General features: G+C 37.6%; 1 protein-coding gene across 12 annotated transcripts in view; it reads right to left on the reverse strand.

The window, feature by feature from the left end:
• ALG13 (ALG13, UDP-N-acetylglucosaminyltransferase subunit) overlaps positions 1–21,406 on the reverse strand; it is an 83,672-nt gene extending 62,266 nt beyond the window's left edge. Inside the window, exons 1-5 of one of the 12 annotated variants that reach the window (XM_011984490.1) lie at positions 21,022–21,203; positions 20,027–20,189; positions 17,280–17,418; positions 16,206–16,243; positions 13,621–14,506 (exon numbers count right to left, since the gene is read on the reverse strand). In XM_011984490.1, the coding sequence (XP_011839880.1) occupies positions 16,225–16,243; positions 17,280–17,418; positions 20,027–20,189; positions 21,022–21,102 (402 nt within the window). In that variant the 5' untranslated portion in view covers positions 21,103–21,203 and the 3' untranslated portion in view covers positions 13,621–14,506; positions 16,206–16,224. Of the gene's footprint in view, positions 1–13,620; positions 14,507–16,205; positions 16,244–17,279; positions 17,419–20,020; positions 20,190–20,499; positions 20,666–20,894 lie in introns of those variants that run through there. The other 11 variants (XM_011984494.1, XM_011984491.1, XM_011984492.1 and 8 more) reach the window with 11 other exon arrangements.
• Between the last annotated feature and the right edge of the window lie 1,067 nt (positions 21,407–22,473).

Genomic DNA, 22,473 nt, shown 5'->3' on the forward strand with positions numbered 1-22,473 from the left:
GATGAAAGAGTAAAACAAGGTGTTTTCAGAAAAAAAAAAAAGATTTAAAAATGTTGCCACCCTTTCTCAGAAAGCTACTGAAGATATGTGAAACCAAAATAAAGAATTTTCTTTTAAAGTCTGGGGGTGTCAGGGAGCAATCTTGGAGATAGGAGATTCAACACAAGAGAAAAGCAAAGAGAAATTACAGGATAAGGATGAAGGGGAAATCACAGGAAGACAGACACTCAGTAGGACTAGAAAATAAGTATTTCCAAAAACAGGATGGAGAACTCCAGTGTGGATATCTCGAAAAAGATAATAAAGGTTTAGATAACTCGATGTGTTTGAATATAACGAGAGATGTACACTTCTGTTGGAAAGTTTGGAGATGTTACTATTAAAAACTGAGAAAATGAGAAAATAACAAAATGAGATAAAACGAAGTTTTACAGGAAAGGAAACAAATCATTGAACACTACATGGCTCAGATGTGAATAATACTGTAGTTAAGCAGTCATGGCAATATCAACATTGAAAATGAATCTCACAGAACTGATAAAACTAAATTAGGAGGATGGGAAGGAAAATGGGGAAGAGAAAAAAGAAAAAGTCTGCTCTTTGGGACCTCATTACCCCTTTTTCAACAATGGACAGATAACCTAGACAGAAAATCAATAAGGAAACATCAGACTTGAATTATACTTTACACCAAATGGACCTAACAGACATATACAGAATATTCAATGCAACAGCAACAGAATACATATTCTTGCTATGCAGACATGGACCATTCTCCAGGAGAGATCATATTGTTAGGCTAAAAAACAAGTCTTAACAAATTTAAGGGAACTGAAATCATATCAAGTACCTTTTCAGATCACAATGGCATGAAACTAGAAATCAGTAACAGAAAGAATCTTGAAAAATACACAAATATGTGGGAATTAGACAAAATGCTTCTGAACAAGTCAATGTGTCACAGAATAAATCAAAAAGGAAATTTAAAAAAAACCCTTGACACAAATGAAAATGGAAACAATAAACAAAAACTTACGGGATGCAGCAAAAACAGTTCTAAGAGGGAAATTTATAGTGGTAAATGCCTACACTAAAAAGGAAGAAAGATCTCAAATAATCTAATTATACTTCAAGGAACTAGAAAAAGAAGAACAGCCTAAAGTTAGCAGAAAGAAGGAAACAAAGATCAGAGCATAAATAAATGAAAGAGACTAGAAAAACAATAGAAAAATAATAAACGAAACTAGAAGTTAGTTTCTTGAAAAGATAAACAAAATTGACCTACCCTTAGCTAGACTAGGAGAAAAAGACTCAAATCAGAAATGAAATAGGAGACATTACAACTGATATCAAAGAAATACAAACGATCACAAGAAACTACTATAAACAATTATATGCCAACAAATTGGATAGTCTAGAAGAAATGGATGAGTTCCTAGACACATACAACCTGCCAAGATTAAATCATGAAGAAATAGAAAATCTGAACAGACTAATAATGAGGAAGGAGATTGAATCAGTAATAAAAGTCTCCCACCAAAGTCCAAGACCCGATGGCTTCACTGCTGAATTCTACCAAACATTTAAAGAAGAACCAGTACCAATCCTTCTTAAGCTCTTTCAAAAAACTGAAAAAGAAGGAATATTTCTAAACTCATTTTACAAGACCAGCATTACCCTGATACCAAAGCCAGACAAGGACACCACAAAAATAGAAATTTACAGACCAATATCCCTGATGAGCATAAATGCAAAAGTCCTCAACAAAACCCTAGCAAGCTAAATTCAACAACACACTAAAAGACTCATTCCCCATGATCAAGTGGGATTTATCCCTGGGGTGCAAGGAAGGTTCAATATATACAAACCAATAAATGTGATACACCACATTAACAGAATGAATAAAAATCATGATCGTTTAAATAGATGCAGAGAAAGCATCTGACAAGATTCAACACCCCTTCATAATGAAAAAACAAACAAAAAACTCTTGGCCGGGCACGGTGGTTCACACCTGTAATCCCAGCACTTTGGGAGGCCAAGGTGGGTGGATCACGAGGTCAGGAGTTTGAGACCAGCCTGGCCAATATGGTGAAATCGCATCTCTACTAAAAAAAAAAAAAAAAAAAAAAAAAAAAAAATGAGCTGGGCATGGTGGTGGGCGCCTGTAATCCCAGCTACTCAGGAGGCTGAGGCAGGTTAATCGTTTGAACTTGAGAGGCGGAGAATGCAGTGAGCTGGTATCGTGCCATTGCACTCCAGCCTGGGTGACAGGACGAGACTCCGTTTCAAACAAACAAAAACCCTGTTAACAGATTAGGTATACAGGAAATGTATCTCAGTACAATAAACACCACATATGATAAACCCATAGCTATGACCATTTTCAAGGGTGAAAAATCGAAAGCTTTTCCTCTGAGATCAGCGACAAGACAAGGATGCCCCCTCTCACCACTTTTATTCAACAAATTGTAGCCAGAGCAATTAGACAAGAGAAAGAAAACACATCCTACTAGAAAAGGAAGAACTGAAATTATCTTTATTTGCTGATAACATGCTCTTGTATATAGAAAAACCTAAAGACTACACAAAAAAAAATGGTTAGAACTGATAGAGTAAAGTTGAAGGATACAAAATCAACATACAAAAAATCAGTAGTGTTTCTATGCTATCCAAAGAGAAAATTAAGACAACAATCTCATTTACAATAGCAACAAATACGTAGGTATAAATGTAACCAATGAGGTAAAAGACTGATATAACACTGAAAACTATAAAACACTCATGAAAAAAACTGAAAAAAAAAAAAAAACAAAAACCCACAAATAAATGGAACAATATCCCATGTTTATGGATTGGAAGAATATTGTGAAAATGTCCACACTACCAAAGTGATCCACAGATTCAATGCAATCTCTATCAAAATTCCAATGACATTTTTGCAGAAATAGAAGAAACAATCCTTAAATTTATATAGAACCACAGAAGATCCCAAATGGACAAAATAATCTTCAGTAAAAAGAACAAAGCTGGTAGCATCTCACTCCCTGGCTTCAAATCATATATAAAGTGAGTATAATCAAAACAGCATCATGCTGGTATAAAAACAGACACATCAAAAAAAGGAACAGGATAGAAAGCCCAGAAAGAAATCTACACATTTATGGTCAATTTTCAACAAACGTATTAAGAATAATGCACAATGGGGAAAGGACAGTCTCGTCAATAAATGGTATTGGGAAAATTGACTATCCACGTGCAGAAGAATGAAGTTGGATCCTTTACATCATATTAAAAAATCAACTCAAAATGGATTGAAAACTTAAATATAAAACCTGAACCTGCAAAACTACTAGAAGAAAACATAGGGGAAAAGCTCCACAGTTCTTCGGGCAATGATTCTTTGAATATGACCCTGTAAGCACAGGTAACAAAAGCAAAAATAGACAAATGGTATGGCACCAAACTAAAAAGCTGCTGCACAGCAAAGGAAACTATTAACAAAGTGATGAGACAACCCACAGAAATTGAGAAAATACCTGCAGACTATACATATAATAACGGGTTAACATCCAAAATATGTAAAGAAATCAAATAACTAAAAAAAAAAAAAAAAAGAAACCTGTAAGGAAATCAAACTCAACAAGGCAAGAAAACAAGTAACCCAATTTAAAAATGGGCAAAGGAACTAAATAAACATTTCTCAAAAGACAATATAAAAATGGCAAACAAGTACATGAAAAAATGCTCAGCATCACTAATCATTAGAGAAACGCAAATCAAAACAATGAGATTATCACCTCACAACTGTTAGAATGGCTTTTATTTAAAATGATGAAAGATAAGTGTTGGCAAGGATGCACAGAAAAGGAAACTGTTGTACATTGTTGGTGGGAATGTAAATTAGTACAGCCATTATAGAAAACAGTATGGAAGTTCCTCAAAACATTAAATAGAACTACCATATGATCTAGTAATTCTACTTCTGGATATATATCCCAAGGAAATAAAATCAGTATGTCAGGGGATACCTGCACTCCCATGTTCACTGCAGAATTATTCACAGTATCCAAGATAAGGAAACAACCTAAGTGTCCGTCAGTGGATGAATGGATAAAGAAAATGTGGTACACATACAAAATGGAATGCTATTCAGTGTTTACAAAAAGGAAATTCTGTCATTTGTGACAACACAGATGAACCTAGAGGACATTATATGCTAAGTGAATAAGCCAGTCACAGAAAGACAAAGAGGGCAAGATTTACATAGAGAATCTAAATAAGTTGAACTCATAGAAGTAGAGAGTTAGAATGATGATTACCAGAAGCTGCGGGGTGAGTGGGAAAAGAGAAAATGGGAGTTGTTGATCAAACGGTACAAACTTCAGATAGAAGACAAGTTCTGGGATCTTTTGTACAGCAGAGTTGCCACGGTCAATAATAATATATTGTGTACTTCAAAATAAGAATTTCAAATGTCTCACCATAAAAAATGATAGGTAAGTGAGGTGGATATGTTAATTAGCTTGACATAATCATTCCACATTGTACACAAATAGCATAACATTACATTGTACCCTATAAATGTATACACAATCGTGACTTGTAAATTAAAAACATTAATTTTTGAAAGTCTCCTCTTCCATATAGGAAGCCTAAACTGATATTCAAATTTAAAAATCAAAACAAAGCCAGTTTAAGCATATTATTTATAAAACATAAAGTAATATGGTCACCTGTAAGAAGCAAGTAACAGAGATGGGAAGGAGTAAGACATACAATTGCTGTTCCTTGTTGTAAGCCTTGCAGAATTAACATTTTTAACTATTCACATGTATTACCTTAATTTTAAAAAGTAAATTTAAACATTTTATTATTAGTGAGCAAGAAACAATAGCATCATAAACTGGGAAAACAAGTAATTGGAATTTTACAGCTCCAAAGGACCTCTTATTTTACAGATGAAGAAACAGGTCTGAAATAGTTTTAAGACCTAAGTTTTCACATCCAATCAGCAATAGTACTGAAACTAAAACTATATAAAATCTCCTGATGTTTGCACAATTGCCATAAAGAGGAATTACATACCAAGGCAGAAAATACATGAACAAAGGCCCAGAAGTGGTAAAGCAGAGGTTCCATTCTGCAGATTAGTAGAATAGAATATTTTAAAGAGACCTGTGGGTCGATGCTAGACTTTGTCTCGCATATAATAAAAAGCCACTTCAAGGTGTTTAATACTGCCCTTTGAAATATCGCACTTGAAATCCCAATTGGCTTTCTCCACAGCAAACTACTTTAGTCCTGTAAACCTCCAGAACAGTGGTTCTCAAGTGGAGGGCTTGTTAAAAGACTGCCTCTTGCCCAGGGGATTCTGAGGCAGGTCTGAGATGAATCACAAGAATTTGCATTTCTAACAAGTTCCCAGGTGATGATGATGATGCTGGTCCAGGGAATACACTTTGAAAACCACTGCTCTAGAACAATGCATTCCTAAAAAGAGAATTTCAAGGCCAAAATTTCAGCAAACTTTGCATATTATAATCCTATCCTTGAGATTCACAGTGCCCATTAGCAACATTAAAGGTCCTAAGGAATGCTTACAGTAAATGCTTCACATTTTTGACCTAGCCTTTACCAAACACCTTTTTCCCTCCATAGATCACTTATCAATGTTTCAAAGTTCGAGAAACACTGCTCTAGAAATTTTTGTGACTTAAACCTAAGGTTGTTAGAATAATACATAAGATACCGTATATTCAGTGTTTAGCACATTCGTGCTTAAATATGGATTGCTGTTAGCTGCTACCTGACAAAACATTCACCAAGTAATCATTCTTTGGTACAAGGGAAAAAAAAAAAAAAAAAAGGTAAGAACCAGAGCAATTTCACTGAAATTCTACTGGAAATGAAAGTTCTAACATGTGTCCATATCCTGTTTCCCCATCCCTAATGAAATTATTCCCTTTGACATCTAAGTATAATGGAAAGAAAATGATTGTCTTAAAAAGGACATTTTAAGCACTGTACCTCTGGGCACAAATTAAAATACACTGAAAAAATATTAAAGTAACTTTAAATAACATAGTTTACCTGTCATGAAATGGATGGGCTTTAATTTTATGACTACTTTTTATACACTACTTTTTATACTGAAATTTAGCTAGAATATATAATTTGTCCTTTTAATTGCTATATTTATTTCGCCACTGATCAAAAGAGGAAACTGTAGTGTGACATATAAGTACTAATGATTTTAATTCTAAAATAACACTTCACGTTTCAACCAATTAAATGAGCTATATGTCTGGAATTATTTTTTAAAGCATACATTACCTGTGACACACAAGGTATAGTTGTAAATGTATATGACAAAATGCTATGAGTTATTAGTTTCTGAGAGGCAATATGGTATCATGAAAAGAATATTATGAACTTGGCTGTACCACTTTAAGTCTCAGTTTCCTCATCTGTAAAATAAAGTAGATGGGCTATATAATCTCTAGCACTCTTTCAAATGTAGGGAATTACTCTGTGATTCAACAGTGGATAACAGACTTTAGGTGGTAAAATTTGTAATCAATATTAAAATATTGATAACACCTTCCTTTAAGTGGTCAAATTTGTGATAATATTAAAAATAGCTTTTGGGGTATTAGCCTATTATCTTGGCAAAAAGTGGGGATGACTGGCCCACATAAAAATGAATAAATCTGACATTACCACATAAACAGACCTAGATTTTTAAGATAACAAACCCATGTATTAACACATAACAACTTGTAACAGAACCTACTGAAAAGCCAGTATGTTAAAAATTAGCCGTAAATAACTTCGATTATTTTTAGTACCAAATAACATGAAGCCAATTAAGGGAAATAACTCAACAGAACCTCTTTTTAGGGTCTTTCATTACTGAAAACATAATGGTAATGTTTTTTAAAAGTGTATTTTAACAGAACCGTGGAACTACAGCCTATCAACTTTTCAGGGTGAACATTCAAGCAGAATTAGTAAAGCAAGATTTATCAAGGAAGGGAACACAATGGTTCTAAAACAAAGCGTGGCCTGGCAGCCCTGTTCAACCTCCTCAAGTTTTAGGAAGGAGAAAATAAAGGCAAGATAAAGAATGAATTTCCCAAAGAAGTGATCCTTGTTCGGAAATGCAAAATAAAATGTTACCAAGAACCACTTGCTTTCATTTTCTTCTCTTCCCCATTTCCACCTGATAGCATGACAATACAGATTTTTTTAAAAAAGGAAAATACTACTTTGCTTTAAAATATATCACACTGGCACAGAAATACTGAGGGGATTTTTTTGAGACGGAGTTTCGCTCTTGTTGCCCACGCTGGAGTGCAATGGCGCAATCTCGGCTCACTGCAACCTCTGCCTCCCAGGTTCAAGCAATTCTCCTGCCTCAGCCTCCTGAGTATCTGGGATTACAGGCATGTGCCACCACGCCTGGCTAATTTTGTATTTTTAGTAGAGACGGGTTTCTCCATGTTGGTCAGGCTGGTCTCGAGCTCCCGACCTCAGCTGATCTGCCCGCGCTGGCCTCCCAAAATGCTGGGATTGTACAAGCATAAGCCCCTACGCCCAGCGGAGGGTTGTTTTTTGACTTAAGATACCTGCAGTGTCTGATCACTCTAGAGACAGGATTAGGGGAAGGAGGGAAAAAATCCAGAACATTTGAAGCACTGGTAAGACCCATTCACTTAAACTTCTAAATAAATTATCTAACTATAACCCCAATTAGAAACTGAGTATGAGTTTAAATATGAAATTCAATGAAAAATCTGCTTTCTGAATCATTTAGGACTGTATTTTGCAAATTCTAAAAATAAATCTTAGTCCTACTTCTCAAAATGAAAACTAACCAAGAGAAAATGTGTTATTTCAACAACATTTTTAATTTTTAAAACATGCCACACAACTAGGTTTATGTCTTAGAAATCACCTGAGAAGTTAGTTTTATTAATTCACAAACAGGAAAACTGAGATCCAGAAAACTACTAATTTAGGCTAGGGACTTAGGAATGTTTTTCACTACTAAATTTGGGGAGTGTATTATCCACTCACTTCACACTGGCAGTGGAGAATTGACCAGTATGTAATGCTGCACAAAAGGAGAAATGATCAATCAAAAAGATGTACTATAGGCGTCTCACAGACATCATTCCAAAAGTGACTATCAGGGTCCTGCAAACAAGTACTTTAGAAGCACACTTAACCATGAGTAAATACAATATTATATTGCCTTACTGGATTTCTTCACCAGTCTATTGTAGGATATTCTAAAATAATTACTACAAATAAAAAATTCCATGTAGTCCTTGTTATCTATTAGAAAAGGCACTACATAAGACATTATGGGTTACAGATACTGAGTTAATAGCATAAGAATATTAAGGTTAGTTTCAAAAATGTATTGGCTGGTATGCTTTAAACTTAACGAAAAAAGTATTGAATTTGTGTTACATTATAACTGGGAATTACTAAATTTAAACGTAATTAATCAAAAGGGTTTAATTACAAATGAGTCTAGGAGTTAACACCAAAATAATAATGAACAATGACCAAGAAATGAAGTTAACGAAGTTGCCTCAGCCTACAGATTCTTAACGTGGGGCCACAAGGTCCTGCAAACTTCCTGAAAGTCAATGCAAAATCATGTATATATAGAAGAGAAGCCATAGTTTTAAGAAAAGTCATAGTTTTAAATGAAAGAGTTCCATGGCTGAAAGAAGCTTAAGAACCACTGCCTCAGAGAACAGGACTGCAGCCATCAAATAAAATCATGTTCAAAGCTATGATACAAGTGTCAATCAAAATAAGTAATTTTGGCCATGATATGGTAAAAAAATTTATAAGACAATGAAGATCTAGAAATACCAACATAGATAGTATATAACGGTATTAAAAGCCTGTCAAAATATTTTTCAAGACTCAGTATCAACATTAAGACGCATGTATTCTGGCCGGGCAAGGTGCCTCATGCCTGTAATCCCAGCACTTTGGGAGGCTGAGGCGGGTGGATCGCTTGAGGTCAGGAGTTCAAGACCAGCCTGGCCAACATGGCAAAACTCCGTCTCTACTAAAAATACAAAAATTAGCCAGATGTGGTGGCAGGTACCTGTAATCCCAGCTACTCAGGAGGATGAAATGCTTGAACCTGGGAAGTAGATGTTGCAGTGAGCTGAGATAACGCCACTGCACTCTGGCCTGGGCAACAGAGCGAGGTTCCATTTAAAAAAAAAAAAAAAGCAGCATGTATTCTACATTCCTGTTTGACCCTAGCCAGATTTGTTTAGCCGCCTACAAAAAAAAAAAAAAAAAAAAGAATTAAAAACTATACAATACACAGAGCATTAATGTAGGGAATTAGCCATTAGCCATTTAATAAGTAATTAAACATCATTTGATGACTGGGCGCAGTGGCTCACGCCTGTAATCCCAGCACTTTGGGAGGCTGAGGCGGGCACATCACTTGAGCCCAGGAGTTCAAGACCAGCCTGGGCAACATGGCAAAACCCCATCTCTACAAAAAATAAGCCAGGTGTAGTGGCCCATGCCTGTGGTTCCAGCTACTCCAGAGGCTGAGGTGGGAGGGTCACTTGACCAGGGGAGGCAGAGGAGCTGCCACTGCACTCCAGCCTGGGTGACAGAGTGAGAGACCCTGTCTCAAAGAAAAAAAAAATCATTTGGTAATATCCTAAACCTCTATGTAAGCTTTTACTAGAAAACACTATAGTTACTGCTTTTTATATACCTGATTTTTAACATCATGTTTTGCCACAAATCCCCAACAGGTACCATTATTTGACAGACCCTTAAATACCATTGAGATATTGCATAGAATCGGCACTGTTATATTTGGTACGCTATTCTTACATGTGCTTGATCCTACAAACTTACCATACAATATGATGGTCACATCTTCTGAACAAGAGACTTACTAGAGACTTTGCTGTCAAATCAAAGTCAGTATGAAATAAATGTGTGCAAGATGACAGTGTTTCCTAGAACAATACCTAATCCTAATCAAGGTAATCAAAAAAGAGTACTAAGTTACAAAAGTGACTTCATCATTTATGGAAAGCCTACTGTGTTTCAGGCAAAGAACTCAAAAATGAGTAAGACATAGGTCCTCCAGAGCACGAATCATGTCTTGGATCCTGCCGATACAAAAGGTAGATTCTCATTATGCATTTATATTAAAAGAGTCAATGATGAATACATGAGCTTTAGGTACTTAGGAAATAAAGCTGTGAGTACCTAGAAACCAATTAGATATAAGGGGTTGGAGACAGAGTTAAAGGCTAGAAGAATGACTAAATGATGATACCATTAATAAAGATAAGCACCTCAGAAGAATGAAAAGAAATATTATTTCAGTTTGGGGCACACATTGAGTTTGAGGTGCTTACAGAATTAACAGACAGACAGGACCAAAGGCAATTGGAAATACCATTTAGGAGTCCAAATCAGAGTTGGGAGATACAGATAAAGGAGTCAACAGTAGAAGCTGTGGGAATGATGAAAATTCCAAGAAAAGAAATAAAGCAAGGACCAAAATGAAACTTTAAAATATAAATATTTAAGAAAAAAGAAAAAGATTTGTGAATAACTTTCAATCAGGTAAACCAATTGGAAGAGTTTCTCCACATGGATTCTACGAGTAGCCATCACTGTGGTTTTTTAAGTAACAGTGTAAAAATTCAAAAAGGTTATACACCTATGGCTAGCATACAATCCAAATTTCTTAGGAAAATCCTCTGATTTCAAATATTCTCTCCTACTGTCCCCATAAAGGATGGAAGTATACTGGAATTCTGTGTTCAAATTACAATTTCCACAACATCTCTTGGACCCTAAAATGGAATACAACTTTTTTCACATTATGTCATTTGTAGAATGACATAGGATTATTTAAAGATTAAATGAGTATATATGCATAAAGTGCTCCAAACAGTACCTGATACACAGAAAGCACTGTTAACCAAAATTATTTTTCACTCCCCACTCCCCAATAAAAATATGGTATTACGGTCAGGTGCGGTGGCTCACACCTGTAATCCCAGCACTTTTGGAGGCTGAGACGGGAGGATTAGCTGAGGTCAGGAGCTCGAGACCAGCCTGGCTAACATGGTGAAACTCAGTCTCTACTAAAATGACAAAAATTAGCCCAGCGTGGTGGCACATGCCTGTAATCCCAACTACTCAGGAGGCGAAGGCAGGAGAATCACTTGAACCTGGGAGGTGGAGGTTGTAGTGAGCCAAGATCACGCCATTGCACTCCACCCTGGGTGACAGAGCGAGACTTGGTCTCTAAATAAATAAATAAATAAATGGTATTACATGTACAGCAGAAAATTGATCACCACATGGCTATCATGATGACCCTTTCCAAATCTTTCCCCAAAATTAATTTCAAATAATCTGTCCATATGTGCTATTTCTCAGACTATATGCAGGGTTTTGGTCATCTCCACAAATTTTACATTATGAACAAATCAGAGGAATTACGTGCTTATACCATAATAAAAGGCCAGGAAGAATATTTATATTACTACTAGTCATTACCTGCTTTAGTCTTGGAAAACTCCTCAAACTAAATATTAAAGTGGCAAACAATCTTTTTGTATTGTCTTTTTTGTGCCTATATATGACTTGCCTTTAAAAGAATACAAAGTAAAGCCAGGCGCAGTGGCTCACGCCTGTAATCCCAGCACTTTGGGAGGCCGCGGCGGGCGGATTGCCTGAGCTCAGGAGTTCGCAACCAGCCTGGGCAACACAGTGGAACCCCGTCTCTACTAAAAAAGTAGAGATCTAAGGTGTCCAAAATCAGATACTTGACGGTACTTGCAGATAATGACTACTTTTAAATGTTCCAGAACCCTATGTCAAATTCATTGGTTATACTATCTTACCAACAAATCCTGCAGGCTTTCTTTCCTCGCAAATTATAAGCATCTAAAATCCTTAATTCCCAAGGTCATCCCATAACATCACATCTCTTTTCATCTACTCCAACCCATAAATGTTCTATTGACTGTCTACCTCTTAATCTATCCAGTTCAGTATTCCCAATACTGAACTCTCTCTTTCATTTCCTTGTCCCTGAAAATTTCAGTATCTGTAACAGAAAACTGCTAAATAAATTGCATTCCTCTTACTCATTAATATCAAGAACCTGCAGCTCTATCATGTAATGAAACCAAACAAACTGAGCAAACATTTCAAACAGACTTTTGGTTACCATTCTTTAATAAGGACTAATAAGATGTAAATGTGGTGATTAATTTAGCATGTTTCCTCCTGTAAAACTGGTGGTTTAAAATATTCTTTAGATTGTCTCCCAACTCCGAAGTCTACAATTATGTCTTAAAGTCTTAATTTATTCAATCTACTATCAATCCTACCCAGAGCATTTTCCTAAATTCCAAAAACTCAGAAATCACAGATTTCTAAGTCCTAGGTAAGGTTGTCATACGCCAAAGGAAAACCCAGTTAAGTGTGAAATTCCTACTAAATAACTTTCATAAACAAACAAACAAAACCTACCTTGCAAGGGATTCAAGTAACTAAAATGAATACTAGGCAAACCACTATAAAGAAACAAAAAGCTTACAACATATATTATATATGGTAGAAAGAGCAGGGGACTGGGAATCAAGGAGCTGCTCCTAGGGGCAGTTCTGCCAAAAGGTATTACTTTAAGCAAATGGCAAAATCTGAATATGATGGAATTGGACTAGATAATTTCAAGAATCCCTGCCAAATCAAAATGATTCTAAAGTCTCCTTTGACTTAAAAATCCAAATTGACACAAAATTCCACAAAAGCGTAGTCAGAGATGTTACTGCACACAATTGACAACAATGGCTTAAGCCTCTGCTAAATGAAATAATGGAATTTAGGTTATGCATTATTCTTGGAAAGTAGATAGCAAAGGATTTAGGGGCTGTATAGGCTTTTAGTTGTCTGATATTTGAGTAGACCTTGCCTTTCATTTGTTTCTCTTTAATTCTTCATCATAAACTACAAACTAAGTGACCAACATAGAGTCACAATTTTCTCAAATGAGAAAAACATATTTATGAGGGCCCAGAAAACACTAAAGATTCTCTCCCTGGATTTGAATAGGACCTTTCCTAAAACATTAGTATAACACCGATATGCAATTATGATTATGGTGCTGTGAATTCTCAACCAGATTACTCACTTTTTAGATTATTCTCAGCAAAATTTTAATCCAAGTTGGCTTCCTCCTGCTACCCAGAGTATTTCTTTGTCACCACCTTCTACCACTAGTAAGCATTTTTTAAATATTAGCCTACATAAAACACAATCAGAAAAATAAACCTATAAAAACATAAAATGCATTCCAAATAAAATGTTTGGAACATTTAGCATTTTGGGATAATATGACTGGAATGGAAGGGAGGTCTTCATAGTGAATGTTCTATTTTGATAGATAAACTATATCTAAACACTGTATCAGAGAGCTATGGACACTTAAGGATAATCTATTGTAAAGGTCTTGAGACCACACACTCTGATCAAAGAACTTCATAATGTATCTTGCTCAAGTTAAGTCAATTTTAAAACCATATATTTAAGCCATTATATGCATCAGTTTATTGTTCATTCATAAAACTAATTTCATAAGCACATAAATTATAAATTTGTTACAGTTAATGTTTCATTACCACCGTGAGAGGGGATCCTTAAAAAACAATAGTAAGTCCTATTGGTATAAATCCTTTTTGATTGTTCTTCTCAAACCAGTAAAGTTTTGACATTAGGCACGATTCTTTTAACACTTTGTATATAGTTTTTGAAAAAAAAAGTGAACATATCCACTCCACTGTGTTCTTTAGGAAAAAAGTAGCTTTTCCCAGTACAAGAGATCAACTAACTTGATAGTCTTTTCATTTCACAGAGCGTAATCCATCATTTTTTTAATTTGGTTCCTTAGATTATAAAGCTAAAGATGCTGACTCTTACGTAAAATTTTTTTTTAAGTTGTTACTGTTTCATTTTTTATTCTAAGGAACATCAAACTACATTTATAATCTTTGTGAAAGTTTTCAAATCTCATTCATTTTCATGATTCCAATTCCACTTGAGATTCTAAGAGAAAATCTGTGAATGCTTACTACATACTGAAGATTAGAAAAAATCTAGAAAGTTTACTAAACTGCAATTAGGATTTGGACCCAATGCAAATGTGCACACCATAAAATTTCCTATACATTCTATAGATGTAGGAAGTTTATTAATTATATTATTTTGTAAATATATATATAATGTATTTAATTTGATTTAATCACATTCCATAGGTTGAATTTGGGGGTTGCTTTTAAAGTGTTGAGAGTTTAGTGTTTATTTTTGTAATCCAACAACTTTATCCAAAAATGCAGAAAATTTTTCTGGCTGGCCAGGAGGATAACATTTCAGTGTTGATAAGTCCATTGACTGTAACAGCCCAGGAAGCGTGCTAAAACAAAAGAAGAAAAATATTAGGTAACATGGGAGAAAATTCCATACTTTATCTGCTGCCCACTGATGACTGAATCTAACTTCCAAGAATATAGTGGTACTTCTAAGAACTGCACATGCGAATTTGTATATATTTTAATATTATAAGTATACATACTAGGATTATTAAAGCAATACAAAGAGTACTATAAAATGTCAATATAAATTCAGCAGATACCTTATCTCCTATGTCAACTATTTCAGAAATGATATTTCATGAAAAATGTCTTCACATGGCTTTGTAATACTTCTCAGGACTGGGCATATTTAAACTGAAGCACAATTCATTCATGAGAACAGAATTTAAAAATTGAAACCAAAAATAATAGCTGCTAAACAAGATAATAAGCTGGGGAAACTACTAGACCACGCATGAAGATTGTGAAATAATCTTTGCCAGTAATTTACTATCATGACTTCATATATAATTAAACAATATACCACACCACCATGTATGCTAGAAATAAGCTTTTAAACATAGAACTATTACTTCAGAAATTTATTTAAACCAATCGCTTAAATTAGAACATACATACCACCCCCCAGCCTAGGTTTGGGGAAAATAAATGATTTACCAAAAATGAAAATATAACCAATTACTGGCTGGACGCGGTGGCTCATGCCTGTAATCCCAGCACTTTGGGAGGCCGAGGCAGGCAGATCACCTAAGGTCAGGAGTTTGAGATCAGCCTGACCAACAGAGAAACCCCATCTCTACTAAAAATACAAAATTAGGCCGGACATGGTGGCGCATGCCTGTAATCCTGGCTACTCAGGACAATCGTTTGAAGGCGGGAGGTGGAGGTTGCGGCAAGCCAAGATTGCACCATTGCACTCCAGCCTGGGCAACAAGAGTGAAATTCAAAAAAAAAAAGGAAAAGAAAAGAAAATATAACCAATTATTGACTTACTGCTTACTACTTTTATGTGACTTTCTTGAAATTAATATAGAAAAAAAGCCATTTAAAACTGTAAAAAAAATAAAAGAAAAGAAATTGGAGACTTGTACAGTTTCCTTCCTTTTCAGCATGAGTAAAAAATCAGGATATGTTTATGAAATAAATGTTTTCCTTTTAATGTGCTAACATAAAATCACAGCTGATTTAACATTTAGAATGAAAATACTAATTAAAAGTGTCTGGAAAAAATTGACTTGCATAAATCAGTTAGGAAATTAAGTTTATTCCTCTTTAATCTAGCTTCTCTCCTGACTCACTGAATAGTTCAAGACTGGCTTCTGTATTACACAGCTACCCTGACATTCCCTCTTCTCCAACATTATAGTGATAATGACACCAACAATTTTACTCCTGAAATAATCAATGAATCTTCCTCCTCTCAATAAGAACAGGAGTCTTTGTCTGTTTTGTTCACTGATGTATACCAAGTGCCTAGAACAATGCCTGGCACATAGAAGGTACTCAATATTTAATGAATGAATAAGTATTTACTGAGTGCCTCAGAGACAGAAGCAGTAAAACTAAAAGAAAAGCTTATGCTCTAGCCAGTTTCTTCTCAGGTTTTTTATTTTAAAATTAATTTCATTTTAACGTAAATAAACATATATACACACATATATAGTAATTCTATGAGGCATTTACTTCTTGAAACATCAAACTAGGATAGGTTTTAAAGTCAAACAATTGGGAATTACTGACCTGGCCCTTTGGCAAGCTTCTAGTGTCTCAAAGAAGAACTAATAGAAAACAAACAAGCAATTTTCTTCATCCTTCTATTACGATGATCAGTTCCTGTTGAATTCTAATATACTTGTAGAAAATAATACTCCTTACCATAATTTCTCTGCTTAAAATACTTCAATGGCTTCTCAATAAACATCAATAAAATCAGAACTCTTACATAAGCTACCCCCACCCAGCTTCATCTTCTATTATATTGCTATATTGCTCACTATGCTCTGGCAACACTAATCTTCCCTCTGTTCCTCAAGCACACCAAGCTCCAAGTTCATTCCTTACTTAGGCTTTTGCACTTGCTGTTCCTTCTGCCTCTAAATCGTCATATGATTGGCTCTTCCTTGTATTTCGAGTCTAAGATCAAAATGTTAGGTACTCTGCCAAGCCTTCTCTGACAATTCTAATCAGTCTTCACCCCAGTTACCCCATCACCCTGTCTTACTTTCTTCATAGTACATTTCACCATGTGAAATACCTTGATCATTTATTTGTGAACTTGTTTACTATCAATTTTCCACGACCAGAATGTAAGCACCATGAGAACAGGGACTTTATCTCATGTTTACTACTGTATCCACAGCACCTAAAACAGTGTCTTTTATATATTCGGTGTAACTGATTAAATGAAAGAGTAAACATAATTTACGGATTCTAGTGGATTTACTATAAGCAAAACTTTTAACTAAAATAAGCAAATGTCTTCCTTGAATAATGAAAATCTAAATAATGAACTCAAAATTTAGAACTCCAAAATTAGTGTCTCAGAGACATGCGCGTCTAAACACACACACACTCTCTCTCTCAGATATTCACATATGCAAAGAAACAGCCACAGATACACATAGAAATACAACACAGAGATTGCAAAGTGGGAGACAAACAAATGGGAGTGTTTTAGAGCTGAGAAAATCAAAAAGTTTGGTAAGTGGGAGAAGGTAAGAGGCAGAAGAGACAGATGAGGTAGGTAGGTGGATAAGAGGAACAGCAAGGGACGAATTAAAGCAAAAGATCAAAAATAATCAGTCTCTAGTATACCTGCAGGTACAATAAAAGAGATGACCCTCTTTGTGTAGCTGCTTTGCCAGTTCCAGCTGATGATTGTTCATCAACTTTTCGTTTATGACCACTACGAGTGGTTTTCCTTTTTCCAGAGCCTCCAAACAGCTTCCTGCACCTACAAATATAAATTAAATTTGTTTAACACAATTTAAAATAAGTTAAGGTCCCCACGAAGTTTTATACCTAGAACTCAAAAGTTAAAAAACTTAAGTTGACAGAACTACAAGCTAGGTCTTTCAATTATACATTCAAAATGACAAGAGTATAGTTATCAGTTGCTCCCTAATAAAAAGTGTTAGAAACTTTATTTGAAAAATACATTATTTTATCACTGATGATGACATTATGGCCTATGATTCAGTGCTATGCTACTTGCTCTCTAGTACCAATGACCCTCGACTTATGATGGGGTATAACCGCATCATAAGTTGAAAACAGGCTGGGTGCAGTGGCTGATGCCTACAATCCCAACGCTTTGGGAGGCCGAGGTGGGAGGATCGCTTGAGCCCAGGAGTTCAAGACCACTCTCAGCAACATAGAGAGACCCTGTCTCTGCTAAAAAAGAAAAAGAAAAAGAAAAATAATTAATACGGCATGGTGGCTGTGGTCCCAGCTACTGGGGAGCCTGAGGCAGGAGGGCTGCTTGAGCCCAAGAGTTAGAGCTTGCAGTGAGCTATGATTGCACCACTGTACCCCATCCTAGGTGACAGAGAACCCAACTCAAAAAAAGGAAAAAAAAAAAAAAAGCGGTTGAAAATATTCTAAGTAGAAAATGCATTTAATACACCTAACCCACCACACACGACAGCTTAGCCTAGCCTACCTTAAACGTGCTCAGAACACACTTATATTAGCCTGTGGTTGGGCAAAATCATCGAACACAAAATCTATTTTATGATAAAGTGTTGAATATCTCATGCCATTTATTGAATACTGCAAGTGTAGAACAGAATGGTTGTATGGGTACTCGCAGAGCAGTTTCTACTGAATGCGTATGTGTATTGCTTTCACACCACCATAAAGTTGAAAAACTAAGTGAAACCATTGTACGTTGGGCCATCTGGAGTATGCTTTGGGCATGGCCTTCAATGCAGATAAGATCGAGGTTTCACATACTGTATGTGAAATTATATTTCATTTCTATTCAACCCCAGGTAGAAAAGCAAGCCTACAATAGAGACAGGCAGGCATCAATAACGAAAAACCTTGACCACTTTGTATGGGTTTACATGTGAAGTGCTATGCCAGAAACAGTCAAGAATGGATTTCCATAAATATGCAAATATAAAATATTAGGATCAATTAAATTCTGAAATGTAAAACCATCTAGCTATTTTAAATGAGAGCAAAGAGATTGATACGTGAATAGATAAATCCTTTTTGGGTATCTTACGCTAGGGTGGTTAGTTAAGAATATTAACTCCGGAGGGGCACAGTGGCTCATGCCTATAATCCTAGCATTTTGGGAGGCCAAGGCGGGTGGATCGCCCGAGCTCAGGAGTTTGAGACGAGCCTAGCGTGGTCTCTAATAAATACAAAAAAAAAAAAAAAATTTTCCGGGCGGGGTGGGGGGGGCCTGTGGCCCCAGCCACTCATGAGGCTGAGACAGGAGAATCGCTTGAACCTGGGAGGCGGAGGTTGCAGTGAGGCGAGATAGCGCCATTGCACTTCAGCCTGGGCAACAGAGCGAAACTCTGTCTCCAAAAAAAAAAAAAAAGGAAAAGAAAAGAAAAAAAGAACATAAACTCCAGCACCAGATTGTTATCTGTCCACCACTTCCTGGCTGGACAAATTACTTAACCACTCTTGTGTCTCAGTTTCCTCGTGTAAAATGGAGATACTAACAGTACTTAGTTCACAGGATTGTTTAAAAGAGTAAAGTTAATATACACAAAGCATTCAGAGCAGTGCCAAAGGCTGTAACCTCCTAGGAGATACATTTTTTAATCACCAATCTTTTGGTAATGTCTATTTCTAAAGACTTTTCTCTCCTCAAACTAGACTTAAAAAAATAATAAATAAAAATAAACCTTCTTTAACAAGTCAAAACTGCATTGCTCCCCAAAAGCAGTTCTTCTGAATGCACTAGAAGTCTAATTAAGTAGCCCATCAGGGCGGTCCTCTGAAGAGGAAACAATTTACTCAGTATGTAGCTGTTACTATTTTTGACTGGATTCATTTCACTCACATTCAACAGAAGTGTAAACAATCTTACAATTCCACTTACTCCATGACCAATCCAACCAATCAGCAGGCAGAACACTCCTTTAGCTAAGCCCAAGTACTAATGTCAAGTTGACAATTTATTACACTTCACCGGGTGAATTATTTTGCCCCTCAGTGTTTAGGGTTTTTTATTGTAAAGATGGGCTACAGTGATTAATTTCCCATTCTTCTCTCACCCCAAAATACTAAGTTCTCTCCAATAAAGTTCTCAATTATCATATTCAAATAAGTTGTGTATTCAAAAAGGGCTACAGTGAGTTCAGCTAGCGATTTTATTTTACCTCGAAAAGGTTCAAGCGTCAGTTCCTTATTGGAGGGAGAGCATCAGGATAAAAAGCTAATGGATGCTGGGCTTAATACCTAGATGATGCACGGTACACGTTTACCTTTGTTAACAAACCCGCACATCCTGCATATGTTCCCCAGAATACCCCAGAACTTAAAAAAAAAAAAATTAAATTAAAAGACCCAACCCTGAGATTCTAAGGCACCTTTACCTGCGTGACTAATAACAAGATCTGCTTTCTGTATGTCTTCTTTCAAGGAATCCTTGTACCTGTAAACATCCAGAGTAAACGACTCAGTACTGAAGGGTTCCGGTACCACCGTTCCTCTACCAATTTGCAGGATAAGTCGGTTGTAACCGAGGCTCTCGATTTTCTGAAAGAGGAAATCAGAACACGAGGGCCTTTTAAACTGGCTATGTAAAACAGAGCAGGAACCACCATCACTACTCAAGTTTGACGTTAAGACCGGAGCACGGCCGCCAAAGAGCCTACCTGTGGCCAATTTCACTTAGTTTTCAAAACTAAAGTATTCTCCGGTCCGGGGCCCGACGAGGAACCTCCCGAGCACTCGTGAATCTAAGCGACCCAGCTCGCAGAGTCCCGCGAAAGCCACAGCAGGAAAAGACTTTGGAAAAGGAGTCGCACACTCGGGGGGAACCCAGGGACTACCCGTTCTGCCTCACTTGCTGAACTGCGAGAACCGGGAGCCCTGAGGGGACCACGCGCGCTGAGGGGAACCGCGCGGGCTCCGGTCAAGCGCTGAGGGGAAGGAGCCGGGCTCTGAGGCGAGCTCGGCTGACTGAGACGCCGGCGCCGACGCGCGGTCCACAGGGGGGCTGAGGAGAAACTGCCTAGCCCGGTGGAAAACCCGGGCTCGGAGGGGCGGAGCCGTTGGAAGGAGGGGCGGAGGACGCGGAGGCGGAGAATACAGCGCGGGGGAAGCCCGGGAAAGGAGCCGAAGAAATGAGGGAAAGGAACGGCCTGGGTAATGGGAAGAGGAAACATGCGACCCCGAGTAGCCGGGTAGCCGAAGGGCCCCGCCGGGCGTAGGCAGGAGCCAGCTAAGGGGCAGCGGCACCTGTGGTAGAGTTGCGGGGGTTTCTTTCCGAGCGTGACGGTCAGGCAAGGCTACCGCGGCTGGCTTAGTAAGGCCGGAGACGGCGGGTGGCGAGCCAAGCCGCCGCCTGCTCGCCTCCCTCACTCACTTGCAGACTGTCGGGCGCCGACACACACGCAATGAGGTCGTCAAAGCTGGTGGTCCCTACGGTAACGAACACGCACTTCATGGCGCGGGTTCCTCAAGCCCTGATCGCAAGGGCCGGATGTGACGCAACTGAGGCCACGCACGTTGCAGCGGCTGCCTTCTGTGAGGGAGGCGGAAATCCGTAATGGCCGCCAGGGGGCGGAGGGGCCCCGGGCTGTGTCACCGGTTGGGTGGGGCAAAAGTCTATTGGTGGCCTAGGTGCCAGCCACTCTTCTAAGCCCCTTTATGTGTAGGAGCCAGCTCCTGAGACCCCTCACTATAAGGGAATGGGGAATTGCCAAATGTAATTAACTTTTTCAAAACTGGTGGGTAGAAAAACACCATACTCTTAAGTATTGTGTTGGTGTCATTGCGTGGGTACCACAATCTTTTAATGACAGACAAGTTTGAGATTTTTTTGTTTGCTGCCAAGTTTTGTCAAGATACATTTAAGAGATGGTTTTACTTCGAGTTGGCTAAGGGAATATCAGAAATAAAAGTGCCTTGCCAGGCACAGTGGCTGTAATCCCAAGCTACTGGGAAGAACCACTTGAGCCCAGGAGTTTAAGACTAGCCTGGGCAACATAGCAAAACCCTTGTCTCTTAAAAATATTATTTTTTAGGCCAGGTGCCAATGGTCAAGTATGTAATCCCAGCATTTTGGAAGGCCAAGGCAGGTATATTACTTGAGGTCAGGAGTTCCAGACCAGCCTGGGCAACATGGTGAAACCCTGTCTCTCCTAAAAATACAAAAAGCCAGGCATGGTGGCAGGTGCCTGTAATCCCAGCTACTCAGGAGGCTGAGGCAGGAGAATTGCTTGAGCCCAGGAGGCAAAGGTTGCAGTGAGTCCAAGATCCTGCCATTGCACTCCAGCCTGGGTGACACAGAATGAGACCCTGTCTCAAACAAACAAAAAAATGTAATTAGCCAGGGGTGGGAGCACCCACCTGTGGTCCCAGCTAGTCAGAAAACTGAGGCTACAGTGAGCCATGATCACACCACTGCACTGCAGCCTGGACGACATTGAGACCCCATCTCGAAAAAATTTTTAAAAAACTAAAAATAAAAGGCATCTTATAAGGTATGGGGTCTTGCTCTGTTGCCCAGGCTTGATTCTAACTCCTGGGCTCAAGCAGTCCTCCTATGGCAGGCCATGTCTCACTAACGAAGGCCTCCATAACAACTGTTTCAGTACTGAGTGGTGAAGTTAATATTAAAAGCTAAAAAAAGTCAGTGCCCTTATACAAAGGCTGGAATGTAACTAAAGCCCACCAAGAGTTTTGCCTAGGCCTTTCCTGGACCTTAAAACGTGACAAAATAACAAAGGAATTATTGACCCATTCAGGATTAAACAAGTTTTATTGTAGGTCTGAAGAAACTCCCCCCAGGGCTCCACAAACAAGTTTGTTGGGA

Source organism: Mandrillus leucophaeus, unplaced genomic scaffold, assembly GCF_000951045.1.
Source record: "Mandrillus leucophaeus isolate KB7577 unplaced genomic scaffold, Mleu.le_1.0 Scaffold269, whole genome shotgun sequence".
Taxonomy (NCBI): domain Eukaryota; kingdom Metazoa; phylum Chordata; class Mammalia; order Primates; family Cercopithecidae; genus Mandrillus; species Mandrillus leucophaeus.